The sequence below is a fragment of the Staurois parvus genome, unplaced genomic scaffold, assembly GCF_062004578.1.
Source record: "Staurois parvus isolate SC_StPar_1 unplaced genomic scaffold, SC_StPar_1.0 ptg000009l, whole genome shotgun sequence".
In the NCBI taxonomy this organism is placed as follows: Eukaryota; Metazoa; Chordata; class Amphibia; order Anura; family Ranidae; genus Staurois; species Staurois parvus.
This window is the reverse complement of record NW_028317805.1, coordinates 3858338-3871871: the sequence shown is the minus strand read 5'-3', so window position 1 is coordinate 3871871 and position 13534 is coordinate 3858338. Positions and strand designations below refer to the sequence as shown.

The following is a 13534-nucleotide window of genomic DNA, read 5'->3' as shown; positions in this document are numbered from 1 at the left end:
AGTTGCCTGTGGGCTCTCTGCAGGTGATCTTTCCCAATTACTAACTTATACTATGTAGCTCTGTGGAGTGTGGAGGCAACCATGTTGGTAGAGCCAGGGCTTTAGATGAGGAACAGCTGAAAATTCTTCCTGAAAATAGCACTGCACTGTGAGTTTACCTAGACACTCCTCTGCCTACAACCTCTACGCTATATAACTGCAGTGTGAGATATAGGGTACTGCAGCTCTGACTGCTAGTCTCAGAAGATTTGGTCATGTCACTACTGTGCTGTTTACTGTTCTGATTCTCCCATGGATACCAATGATAAGGCACTCCTTTTAACACTGAAACCATTGATGGGGCATTATTCCTCCTACCGATACCAAGGATGGGGAATTGTTCTTCCCTCTGACACAAACAAAGGGACACTATTCCTATACTAATAAAAATGATGGGACACTATCCCTGCCACGTATATCAACAATGGGGCACTATTCTTCCTACTAATACAAATAATGGGGTATCATTCCTCCCACTGATACCAACAATGGAATACTATTCCTTCCACTGGCACCAATGATAGGGCACTATTCCTTTCTATGGATACCAATAACGGGGCACTACTCTTAACACTGACACTATTGATGGGCCACTATTCTTCCCACATATACCATCAATGGGGCACTATTCCTCCCATCAAAACTAATGATGGGGCATTCTTTACTCCAACTGAAGCTGGGGCATTTTCTACACTCACTGGCCACAGTCTGTCCCCCCTAAAGCCTGAAGGACAGTAAACTGGCCCTCTGCTTAAAACGTTTGAAGACCTCTGCTCTAAACAGAGAGTGGAACCATGACAGAGGACAAAGCCCTGAGTTAAGTGCTTCAGGCAGACAGCAGAGTCCTGAGCTCAATACTCCAGACAGAGTGCAGACCCCTACACTCAATGTTCCAGAAGATAGTGGAACCCTGAGCTCAATGATTCAGAGTAGAAACCTATGTTCAATGTTCCAGACAGAGAGTAGAGCCCTGAGCTCAATACTCCAGACAGGGTGCAGACCCCTACACTCAATGTTCCATACAGATAGTGGAACCCTGAGCTTAATGACTCAGAGTAGAAACCAATGTTCAATGTTCCAGACAGAGAGTGGAGCCCTGAGCTCAATACTCCAGACAGAGAGCAGTACCCTGACCTCAATACTCCAGAGAGCAGATACCTAAACTCGAGGTTCCAGACAGAGTGGGGCCCTGAGCTCAATGTTTTAGACAGAAAGCAGAGCACTAAACCCAATGCTGCAGACACAAGACTAGAGTTCTGGGCTCAATGCTTCAGACAAACAGTAGAGATGTAAATTCAACATTCCAGACACAAAATAGAACCCTTAGTTCAATGCTCCAGAGTCAGAGTATAGCCCTGAGCTCAATGCTCCAGATAGAGAACAGAGCCTTAAACCCAATGCTCCAGACACAGAGTGAAGAAGCCCATGCTTCAAAACCTCCCTACAGAGAGTGAAGCCCTGAGCTCACACCCCAGACAGAGGACAAAGCCCAAAACCCAATGCTCATACATTTGCTCTGTCCTGCAGCTCACTCAGATTCACATGCACTACCACTGAGTTAGTACTGCTTGCATTTGCTAACCCAGCACCTGTTGGCAGCATTTAGGGCAAGTCTATTCAAGCCACCTTCAAAGCCCACCCCTCCCGTGCTTCTCTGTGGAGTTGGTTGCTAGGCCTGCTGGTGTCCTAGCAACCAATTACTTCATCAGCACAGCACCTCCTGGCTCCCACCCTAATGTCTGTATTCTTTCTAGAAACAGCCTGCTTGTGTAGCAGCGTAGTGGGTGTCAGGAGGTGCAGGAGACCTATACTATGCTATTACTGAGGTACACCAGACAGGTTTAAAAAGACAGTAATGTAAGGGGCAATGTGCTGGCAATAAAGGTGCTGGGGGCACACATATACAGGAAGATTGATGGGCACACAGATGTAAGGGAGACTCTGATGGGCACACAGATATAGAGGAGACTCTGATGGGGACCCAAATGTGGGGGAGACTCTGATGGGGACCCAAATGTGGGGGAGACTCTGATGGGGACACAGATGTGGGGGAGACTCTGAAGGGGACACAGATGTACAGAAAGGCTCTGATAAGGGCACAGCTGTGCATAAAGACTCTGATGGGGACACAGATGTACATAAAGGCTCTGATGAGGACACAGATGTGCTGGGAGGCTCTGATGGGAACAAAGATGAACAGAAAGGCTCTGATGGTGACACAGCTGTGAAAAAAGGCTCTGATGGGGACACATATGTACATAAAGGCTGTTATGGGGACACAGATGTGCTGGGAGGCTCTGATGGGGACACAGATGAACAGAAAAGCTCTGATGGTGACATAGCTGTGAAGAAAGGCTCTGATGGGGACACAAATGTACAGAAAGGCTCATATGGGGACACAGATGTGCTGGGAGGCTCTGATGGGGACACAGATGTATGCAAAGGCCCTGATGGTGACAGAAATGTGCATAAAGGCTCTGATGGGGACACAGATGTACAGAAAGGCTCTTATGGGGACACGGATGTGCTGGAAGGCTCTGCTGGGGACACAGATGAACAGAAAGGTTCGGATAGTGACACAGATGTGCAGAAAGGCTCTGATTGGGACACAGATGTGCTGGGAAGCTCAGATGGTGACACAAATGTAGAGAAAGGCTCTGCTGAGGACACAGATGTGTTGGGAGGCTCTGATGGGGACACAGATGTGCTGGGAGGCTCTGATGGGGACACAGATGTATGGAAAGGCTCTGATAGTGACACAAATTTACAGAAAGGCTCTGCTGGGGACACAGATGTGCTGGGAGGCTCTGAGGGGGACACAGATGTACAGAAATGCTCTGATGGGGACACATATGTGCTGGGAGGCTCAGCCAAAAAAGAGGCAGAGACCCGAGATAGCCAAGGCTGTCGTGCACATTGCTGGATCTCAATGGGGCTCAGGTAAGTATTGGGGGGGCTGGGTGCACTGCTGCACACAGAAGGCTTTTTACCTTCATTCATAGAATAGATGAAGGTTAAAACCTTGAGCCTTTACAACCATTTTAAATCATTTAATTGCATGTAATTCTGCATACAGGAAACTGCATGATCTCACACAACATTTCCAATTGTGTGTCTAACAATCTCCCATGTGCACCCAGCCTAAAGAAAGGTCATTGCCTATACAGGCTGCAGCAGCATGGAGTAAGTAATCCACCTACTGTCCTGACAGCATACTGATGAATTACACCATAACAAACTGTTACATTCTAATCACTGCTTTCTGAGAAATAGAGCAAAAAGCACCTCTCCTGTGCCTATAGTGTGATGGAGCTGGGAAAGGCGGTTGGAAAACTGAAGTGCAATCTTGTTGCCATAGTTAACACCATTTTACTTTTCCATTTTTGCAATGCAAATATCATTCCATTATTAGCATATTCCATTATTAGCATATTCATTTCACATGTAAAGTGGAGTTCCAGCCGTTTTTGTGTTTCTTAAAACTCAGCAGCTACAAAAACTGTAGCTGCTGACTTTTAATAAACACACACTTGCCTGTCTCAGAATCCAGCGATGTACTCACCCATGCAGTCTCTTCTCTCCTTCTCTCCTCCACGGCGCTGGCATCTCTGCTGTGGGAACCAGGCTGTGACAGCTTACATCTTCATAGCCTGGTGCCCACTGCACATGCGTGAGTCGCGCCGTGCTTCCTGATTGGTCCAGCAGTCTTCTGGGAACTGTGAAAGTTCTCAGGAGACTGCGGGAGAAAGGAGGAGGCCGAACTTTTGGGTCACTTCGCTGCAGCGAACTGAGATGGAAGTGGGAGCAGGTACCTGTCAAAACCAGGTACCTGCTCCCCCCTCCCCCCCAAATAGGTGCCAAATATGGCAGTGGAGGGCGGGGAGCCAAACAAGCAGAGCTTCCACATTTGAGTGGAACTCTGCTTTAACAGTTTTATAAGTCTTGTTAAGTCACTATGGTATATAAAACTTGAAATACAGAATCTGTCTTTTCTCCATACGACGGCATTTAACAGGGAGTAAGGAGGTGGTATGTTGCCGCCTCACCATCTGTTTTAACCTTAAAAAGGCCAAATCACCATGTCATTGCACAAGGTCGAAGAGCCGTTCCAGAAACCTAAATGGATTGTGTCCTGTTGAGGCACCACACTCTATGAATGCAACATGCATGTTCATTTTTGCTGAAGCCACAAAGCAAAGTATCAAGCACTAAACAGGAGGGGAGAACGGAGGACCATACCAAAGTCATAACAGTAAACAACTTGTAATGGCCTTACCCACCATTAGATGTCAGCATACTAGAAATAATAACCTGATGCAGTTTGATACAACACAGAAAAAGTACATGAAAGCGAAGCAGGACAGGAGCACAGGCCCTAGGTATTCTACTGAGTGCCCCAGGTCTCCTTTGGGATATGGAGAAGATACATTCTAAGCATTATACTTTTCTGGAATGTTCTATAGTTTATTTACTTTTCAGTGTATCGATTATTAAAAGTGCACATGCAGAAACACATCTGGAAAGTATCAAAAACGCTAATGCAGAAACACACCGGAACGCATCAAAAACGTGCATGCAGAAATGTAACCGGAACGCATCCAGACTCAGTTTCTATGATGTGAACCGGCCCTCAAAGCAGTATTAAAAACAAAAGCAATCATATTATATTGCAGCTTACCAATTCTTAAATGTGATGGCTGCAAACGTTTCTTTTTTAGGCTTCCTTTCTTGTATTATTAAAGGGTGATCTGGCCTGTAAGTCTGTTGTTTTTCAAAAGAAGAAGCTCTCTTGCATATGTAGCAGTCAGAGGCATCAGGCAAACCATTTTCCACTGACGGGATATTTCAATGATCAGTTTTTGCTTATTTATGTAAAACGTTTATCTCAAATGGAACAGGACTGTTGCAACTACATACAAAGTATTAGGTGGAGTGTGGCTTCAATTTGTTAATGAATCTAAATCTGCTAATACATCTAACACTCCCATCTTCCACATTAAATGTGCTGCTGTCCAAAGGTGCCCCTGTGCTCTGTCATCCAGAGTGGAGGCACTCTTAATACAGGAGGTGTTACCGGCTAGATTACCAGATGAAAACAAAGGGGAAAAAGAAAACTAATGCAGCCACCACATCTAAGAATTGATAAGCTGCAATATATTATTTGTTGGGTTTTATACCTTTTAAATAGAAAATATAGAAAATCTTTTGTTTTGTTGTTCCATTTATAACACATTTAGCACAGAAACCTCTCTTTTAGAGCATTAGAAAACAATATTAATTAGGCAGTCATGCCAGAAAGCCAATCTGATGGAACACATCGAATGTAGAAATGACAATTTCAATGATCTGATAAAAACACACAATATCTGTGCAGCCCCATCACTCAGTGACAACACAAGCAGCTCCAGGGTGTCATTCACACCAGTTCAGCACCACACCCATTGGACAGCTCAGTCATCCCTAAATGGAGCTGCCAGCTGGGGTACTGTAACCTCAGGGGGTTATGTGACACATTGGAGACACAGGCCCTGCCTCAAATTGAGCCTGGCAGACCAGGAGCACACTTCACTTCAGATTATCATAGGGGACAACCTGCAGAGAACCAGCAAACCAGCAGACATGGCAGACAGGAGGAAATCAGAGCAAGTCCAGCAAGAGGAGCCCACATACTTCTCCAAGCTGGGCTCAGGGAGTCCCAAACCCAGGCAGAAGTATGGGGGCATGTTCTGCAATGTGGAGGGGGCCTTTGAGAATAAGACCATCAATTTCGAGTCATTGAGTGTTGGCAAAAAGAATGGCAGCAGGAAGATGGATAGGAGCAGTCCTGGTTCTGGTTCTAATGGGCTCAGTGAGTCCAGCAGCGAGAGCAGCAGCCTGGGCAGTGTGGATGGACTGGGAGCTACTGAGAAGGTGGACCTACAGGGACCTGCACCTGTCCCAGTGGAGGAACCAACCAAGCATAGCCAGGTAATGGCAGCACCACACCCCTCTGTACTGGCTGATATCAATCATATCACCAATACTAAGGTGGTGGGGTCCATTATTGGGAATATTTTATTATTAGCTCTAATAGTGGAAGGTGTTATTGCTATTGGTAGCAGTGTTATGAGGTCTATATGATGATGATGATTATTATTATTATTATCTCTAATAGCAGAAGGTGTTATTAATAGCAGTGTTATTAGGTCTCTATTATTATGATTATTATTATTATTAGCTCTAATAGTAGAAGGTTGTTATTGGTAGCAGTGATATTAGGTCTATATTATTATTAGCTCTAATAGTGGAAGGTGTTATTGCTATTGGTAGCAGTGTTATGAGGTCTATATGATTATTATTATGATTATTATTATCTCTAATAGCAGAAGGTGTTATTAATAGCAGTGTTATTAGGTCTCTATTATTATGATTATTATTAGCTCTAATAGTAGAAGGGTGTTATTGGTAGCAGTGATATTAGGTCTATATTATTATTATTATTATTATTATTGTTATTATCTCTAATAGCGGAAGGTGTTATTAGTAGCAGTGATATTAGGTCTATATTATTATTATTATTATTATCTCTAATAGTGGAAGGTGTTATTGCTATTGGTAGCAGTGTTATGAGGTCTATATGATTATTATTATCTCCAATAGCGGAAGGTGTTATTAATAGCAGTGTTATTAGGTCTCTATTATTATGATGATTATTATTATTATTAGCTCTAATAGTAGAAGGGTGTTATTGGTAGCAGTGATATTAGGTCTATATTATTATTATTATAGTTATTATCATTAGTAGTGCAAATTGTCAGTTACTATTGATAGCAGTGTAATGAGTGGTATAATATTATCATTGGCTCATATCTAATTTTATTATTATTTGTATTATTATCATTAGCACTAGTGATGGAAGATTGCTAATTAGTAGCACTGTTATTAGACCTATATTATTATTATTATTATTAGCAATAGTACTGGATTGTTATTTACTTTAATAGCAGTGTAATTAGTGGTATATTATAATTATCAGACAATGGTATCTAATTTGTGTTCTTGTTTGTATTATTAGAATTAGTGATGGAAGATTGGTAATTTTTATTGGTAGCAGTGTAATTAGTGGTATATTATTATTATCAGTAAATAATATATAATTGTATTATCATTCATATTATTATTAATCTAGTGTTGGAACATTGTTAATTAGAAGTACTGTAGAAGTAATGGTATATTAGTAATATTATTGTTATTGTTAGCAGAGGATGTATCCTATTATTATTATTATTGTTGACTCTTATTGTTTGTAGTGGTAGCATTACTACCAGTGAATAGTATCTGTTTTATTATGAGGCAGTAGTAGTTGAAGATTGTTAAATATTGTTAGTGGTAGTGTTATTAGTGGTGTATTATTGTGGTTTTTAGCAGTGGATGGTATGTCATTTTTATTATTATTGGTATTATTATTAGCAGTAGTGGGGGAAAAAATTATTGTTGTTAGCATTGTTGTTGTTATTACAAGTAGTAGTAGTAGATGGTGTGTTTTTTATTATTATTGACAGTAGCTTGTTGAAAGGTATACTGTTAATATTATTATTATCTGTGCTGGGGGTGGATTATAGATGGATAGAAGCGGAGGTAGTTTGTAGAGAAAGTGTGTGTATACTATGGGTGATATATATATATGTATATATTATAATTTGAGGAGGAATACAATTTCTGTATTTTTTTATTCAATACTTTGATGTATATATATATATATATATATATATATATATATAATATATATATATATATATATATATATATATTGTGGGGGTATGTATACAATACTTTGTTGGCGGTATGTATACACTATACCTTGGGGGAGGGGTAACCAGCATCAAGTCTCCCTTTCCCATAGTTTGAAGGGTAACTTGGTGATGAGGTTACCTTGGGTTGCTGTACTTTTATATAACAATTGCACACAATTCCAAACTAGGTCATAAACAATCCAGGTGACATATATGTGGAGTAAAAACTATTACCTCCTGCTAGGGCTGTAGCGGAGTACACTGACAGCTCTCCATAGACAAGGAAGTATTGTCGGGTATAGTGGATGTGATCAGGGAGGGTGATGGTGGTGTTGGGCTCTGGCTGTGTATGGCTCCTGCCATGGCTGTAGCGGTGTACAGAGGCAGGCAGCACATGAAAGTATTGTCGGGTATAATGGATGTGATCAGGGAGGGTGATGGTGGTTGTTGGGCTCTGGCTGTGCATGGCTCCTGCCATGGCTGTAGCGGTGTACAAAGGCAGGCAGCACAGGGATGTATTGTCGGGTATAGTGGATGTGATCAGGGAGGGTGCTAGTGGTTGCTGGGCTCTGGCTGTGTATGGCTCCTGCCATGGCTGTAGCGGTGTACAAAGGCAGGCAGCACAGGGATGTATTGTCGGGTATAGTGGATGACATGGTGGTTGCTGGGCTCTGGCTGTGTGTGGCTCCTCCAGGCACAGCCTGGCATCCTATGCCTCTCCATGCAGCCCTCCTCTGTGTCTATTGTGTGTGCTGGGGGGGGAGGTGGGCTGGATCGTGGCCCTAGGAGAGGCCCCTGGCTGGAGCTTGCAGGATGAGGCTGGCATTGTAATGAAGGAGCCGGGCTGACAGCTTCTTCCAGTGCAGGGGGAGCCACCGAGCCTGTGACAACAAAAAGAGAGGCAGGCACATCCCCCACCTCCATCTACACAATAACACAGGGAGCCTCGGAGCCCAGGACCCCCCGATCTGCTGGAGACAGGGGCCCACACCCCGACATCATGTCCTTCCAGGGCAAGAAGAACATCCCCAGGATCACAGTAAGACTCAGGAGGAAGGAGGGGGGCAGGGATCCATTGCTGACAGCCATGATACGACTGGGATCTTCTGGGCACCAATGCCAGACATCTGGGGGGTCCTCTACTCTGCTATGAGGGGGCCCTACTCTGTGTACTAAGGAAGGGGGGCTTCATTGGATCTCAAGGGGTTCCTTTAACTAAGAAGCCTATACAGCCTGTATACTCGATGGTGTATGTGGGTGACATTGGTCTGCAGGGACACTACAACCTCTCTGAATTGAAATATATTCTGTTTTGCATAAATTCCTTATTTATGTAGTTTAGATCCAGTTTTATGATTGCATGTTTTAAGGTGCACCCAGGCCACCACCAAAAGCCATCACATCCACATTCATGTCCCAGGGTTGTCACTGGCAGGAAAATAATATTGAAACTGGGTCAAGCATATTCCTGCGCCAAAGATCCCAATAAATCTGCTCATTCGGCTTTGTTACAGGGAATCAGAATATTTGTTGGCAATTATGTAACATGCATGACATTACTGTATGATTAGAATAGAATGGTCCTCAGGAAAGGAGGCTCAGAGCTAACACACCAGGACAAAAATCCTCATTTTCCAAAAATAAGTGATTCCAAGGAGATCTGAAAATAACAGTCACATGGCTAAAATAAAGATAATTAGGAATTGTGCCAGGTTATTATTATTAATAATAATAATAATAATAATAATAATAAAAAATGTTTTTGTTTATTATTGTTAATAATATATATATATATATATATATATATATATATACACACACAGTATATATAATATTAGTATTAAAAAAATAAAAAAAATAAATAAATAGATAAATAAATATACTATATTAGTGTGTGTATATATATATATATATATATTTTTTTTAATTATTATTATTTATTTTATATATATTGGAGGATAAGGGTTAATGGCAAAGAAAGCGTTAACCAGCAGACTTATTCAGTAACGCAGGCAGTTTGTTTTACTAGAGTCACTGAAGGATGTCTTTTGGTTAGTTGCTATGGGTGAATGTCCTTGTATTTATGTCATTTTAATGGTTTCATAATTTATTAGCTCTGCATTGATTCTTTTATTTCCTATTATATTTATTTCTGTACAGGCAAGGTTATCCTGTAGTTCATTTTGTGAGATCCTCGCTCCTAGCCCATAGGCTGACGCTGTTTTTCGTCATCTGTTTTGCTGTTACATGCAGAGGAGATTCTGATTCTGAGACATCTCCTGGATGAGGACTAAACAATATGCACAGCTATGCGAATCTGCATGCGTGATTTGTCCTTATTTATATATGTATATAAAATATATGTATATGGCTTTGATTGCAGGCGAAGTGTAGGAGCTTACAGCAACAGTGCAACAACCAATCAGGTTTCATCTTAGGGCCTCATGAACATAGACATAACTCAAAAATATGTAAAGTTAAAAATCGCAGCACTTTCCACATACAGCTGGCCATTGAAGTAAATGGCTATACATGGACGTATTCATGAAAACGCCAAAGCTCCTGTGTGTCAGCATTTATCCCAAACGTGAGTCTTGTATTCATGCAAAAATGTATTTGTGCATAAGAGCATCAGCGTTTACACGAGTACATACGCATACAGCCATTCACTTGTATGGCCAGCTGTATGCGCTGCCTGAGGTCCCTGGGCACGGGAACTTGTCTGTATTTTTACGCATGATCACTTTTGAGCCATATCTGTGTACATGATACCTAAAGGTGAAATCTGATTGGATGCTGAGGGTTAGTGATGTCACTTATCACAAAAGCTCACCATACACATTACAATCTGACCAGACAAGCTCTGAATCCTTCAGTCTGACCAGACAAGCTCTGCACAATCAACCTTATTGATGTGCGATTTGATCAAACAAACAATCAAATATAACTTCTCTTCTGAATTAGATTGAATTCAGTCAAGCTGAGTTGATCTGCATGGGTGGAACATTTCTGATCACGTTGCATCAATGGGCAACACAGAGATGCTTTGTTTGTGAATTTGATCTTATTTTAGTTGATTAGATTATGAGGTTGCATGGTGAAAACAGAGATGAGATCAATCAGTTATGATCACAGCTTCCAACTAAAGAATAAAATCCACATCCCTGTGTGTGTCATATTGTTCAAACGGGTTGTTGACTATGAATTGATTATTGCTACCAGGAGAGATCAGTCAGTAAAGAAATCGATTATTTATCGAAACTTGTATGATCTATCAAAGCTATGTAATATGAGGATTTACCTAAACTGTCCAATCAATTAGTGTCAGGCAGGCGCGTGTACTACATACTTGTTGGTAGATCTAAGGAGATTGTACAATCAGATTGTAATATGCCTTGCTATGGCAGCACTCAGAGAAGAGGAGGAGCCAGGACCGCTGACGGGGGACCCCAAAAAAAGAGGTTTGCGGCTGCTTTGTGCAAAACCATTGAATAGAGCAGGTGAGTATAACATGTTTATTTTTTACAGGAAAAATAGCTTTACTCTCATTTTAAGGCCATTATGTGGCAGATGGGTAAAAAAAGATCTGTGATTTCACCATCCCCTGGCTGCCTACCGGTAAATTACATAGCCAGCAGTGCAGCAAGTTTCCTACAGTGGTGCCACTTGCCAACCATGCCCCATTCAAGTCAGTGGTACCGTGCTGTGTGTCTAAGGCATGCAGTTGGAGCACAGTCTAGCTTCAATGTACAGTGCCTTGAAAAAGTATTCATACCCCTTGAAATTTTCCACATTTTGTCATATTACAACCAAAAATGTAAATGTATTTTATTGTGATTTTATGTGATAGACCAACACAAAGTGTCATATAATTGTGAAGGAAAATTGTAACTGGTTTTCAAAATTGGTTCCAATAAATATATGAAAAGTGTGGTGTGCATTTGTATTCAGCCCCCTTTACTCTGATACCCCTAAATAAGATCTAGTGGAACTAATTGCCTTCAGAAGTCACCTAATTAGTAAGTAGAGTCCACCTGTGTGTGATTTAATCTCAGTATAAATACAGCTGTTCTGTGAAGCCCTCAGAGGTTTGTTAGACAACATTAGTGATCAAACAGCATCATGAAGGCCAAGCAACACATCAGACAGGTCAGGGATAAAGTTGTGGAGAAGTTTAAAGCAGGGTTAGGTTATAAAAAAATATCCCACGCTTTGATCATCTCACAGAGCACTGTTCAATCCATCATCTGAAAATGGAAAGAGTATGGCACAACCGCAAACCTACCAAGACATGGGCGTCCACCTAAACTGACAGGCTGGGCAAGGAGAGCTTTAATCAGAGAAGCAGCCAAGAGGCCCATGGTAACTCTGGAGGAGCTGCAGAGATCCACAGCTCAGGTGGGAGAATCTGTCCACAGGACAACTATTAGTTGTGCACTTCACAAATCTGGTCTTTATGGAAGAGTGGCAAGAAGAAAGCCATTGTTGAAAGAAAACCATAAGAAGTCCTGTTTGCAGTTTGCGAGAAGCCATGTGGAGGACACAGCAAACATGTGGAAGAAGGTGCTCTGGTCAGATGACACCAAGACTGAACTTTATGGCCTAGAGACAAAATGCTATGTGTGGCTGAAAACTAACACTGCACTTCACCCTGAATACACCATCTCCACCGTGAAACATGGTGGTGGCAGCATCATGCTGGGATGCTTTTCTTCAGCAAGGACAGGGAAGCTGGTCAGAGTTGATGGGATGATAGATGGAGCCAAATACAGGGCAATCTTAGAAGAAAACCTGTTAGAGTCTGGAAAAGACTTGAGACTGGGGCGGAGGTTCACCTTCCAGCAGGATAACGACCCAAAGCATACAGCCAGAGCTACAATGGAATGGCTTAGATCAAAGCTTATTCATGTGTTAGAATGGCTCAGTCAAAGTCCAGACCTAAATCCAATTGAGAATCTGTGGCAAGACTTGAAAATTTCTGTTCACAGATGCTCTCCATCCAATCTGACAGAACTTGAGCTATTTTACAAACAAGAATGGGCAAAAATGTAACTCTATAGATGTGCAAAGCTGGTAGAGACATCCCCAAAAAGACTTGCAGCTGTAATTGTAGTGAAAGGTGGTTCTACAAAGTATTGACTCAGGGGGCTGAATACAAATGCACACCACACTTTTCACATATTTATATTTGTAAAAAATGTTGAAAACCATTTATCATTTTCCTTCCACTTCACAATTATGTGCCACTTTGTGTTGGTCTATCAAATAAAATTCCAATAAAACACATTTACGTTTTTGGTTGTAACATGACAAAATGTGGAAAACTTCAAGGGGTATGAATACTTATTCAAGGCACTGTAAGATCCCCCCCCTGGGAATAATTAAAAAAACACCAGCATTCAGAAGGCAGCATATCACCTCCAGTACACTTTTCAAGCTCTAAACTGACTCTAAAAAACGATCCACCACATATCGCTTTTCAGAGGCGTTTACAAACCTGATGCATGTGTAAAAGAAGCCTAAAAACAATACATAACTGTGTGGCTGATATTGTATGACTTATTCAGAGAAAAATAACATATTCCCTAAGAACTCCCAGCCACTAATAATCACCTTTGCTGCTCTACTCAGTTGTCCCATCAGAGCACTCAGTAAATACCTTGTCCTCCCAGGTATGAAGGAGCATGTGAGCTCCCAAGATGCAGTGCTCAGGCCTGAGTGGC

The 13534-nt window shown here is 41.7% G+C and overlaps 1 protein-coding gene across 2 annotated transcripts in view; it reads left to right on the top strand.

The window, feature by feature from the left end:
* Positions 1–5643: 5643 nt before the first annotated feature.
* DPYSL4 (dihydropyrimidinase like 4) overlaps positions 5644–13534 on the top strand; it is a 64987-nt gene continuing 57096 nt past the window's right edge. The window contains exon 1 of one of the 2 annotated variants that reach the window (XM_089669233.1): positions 5644–6006. In XM_089669233.1, coding sequence (XP_089525359.1) covers positions 5659–6006 — 348 coding nt within the window. In that variant the 5' untranslated portion in view covers positions 5644–5658. Of the gene's footprint in view, positions 6007–8582; positions 8851–13534 lie in introns of those variants that run through there. The other variant, XM_089669230.1, reaches the window with a different exon arrangement.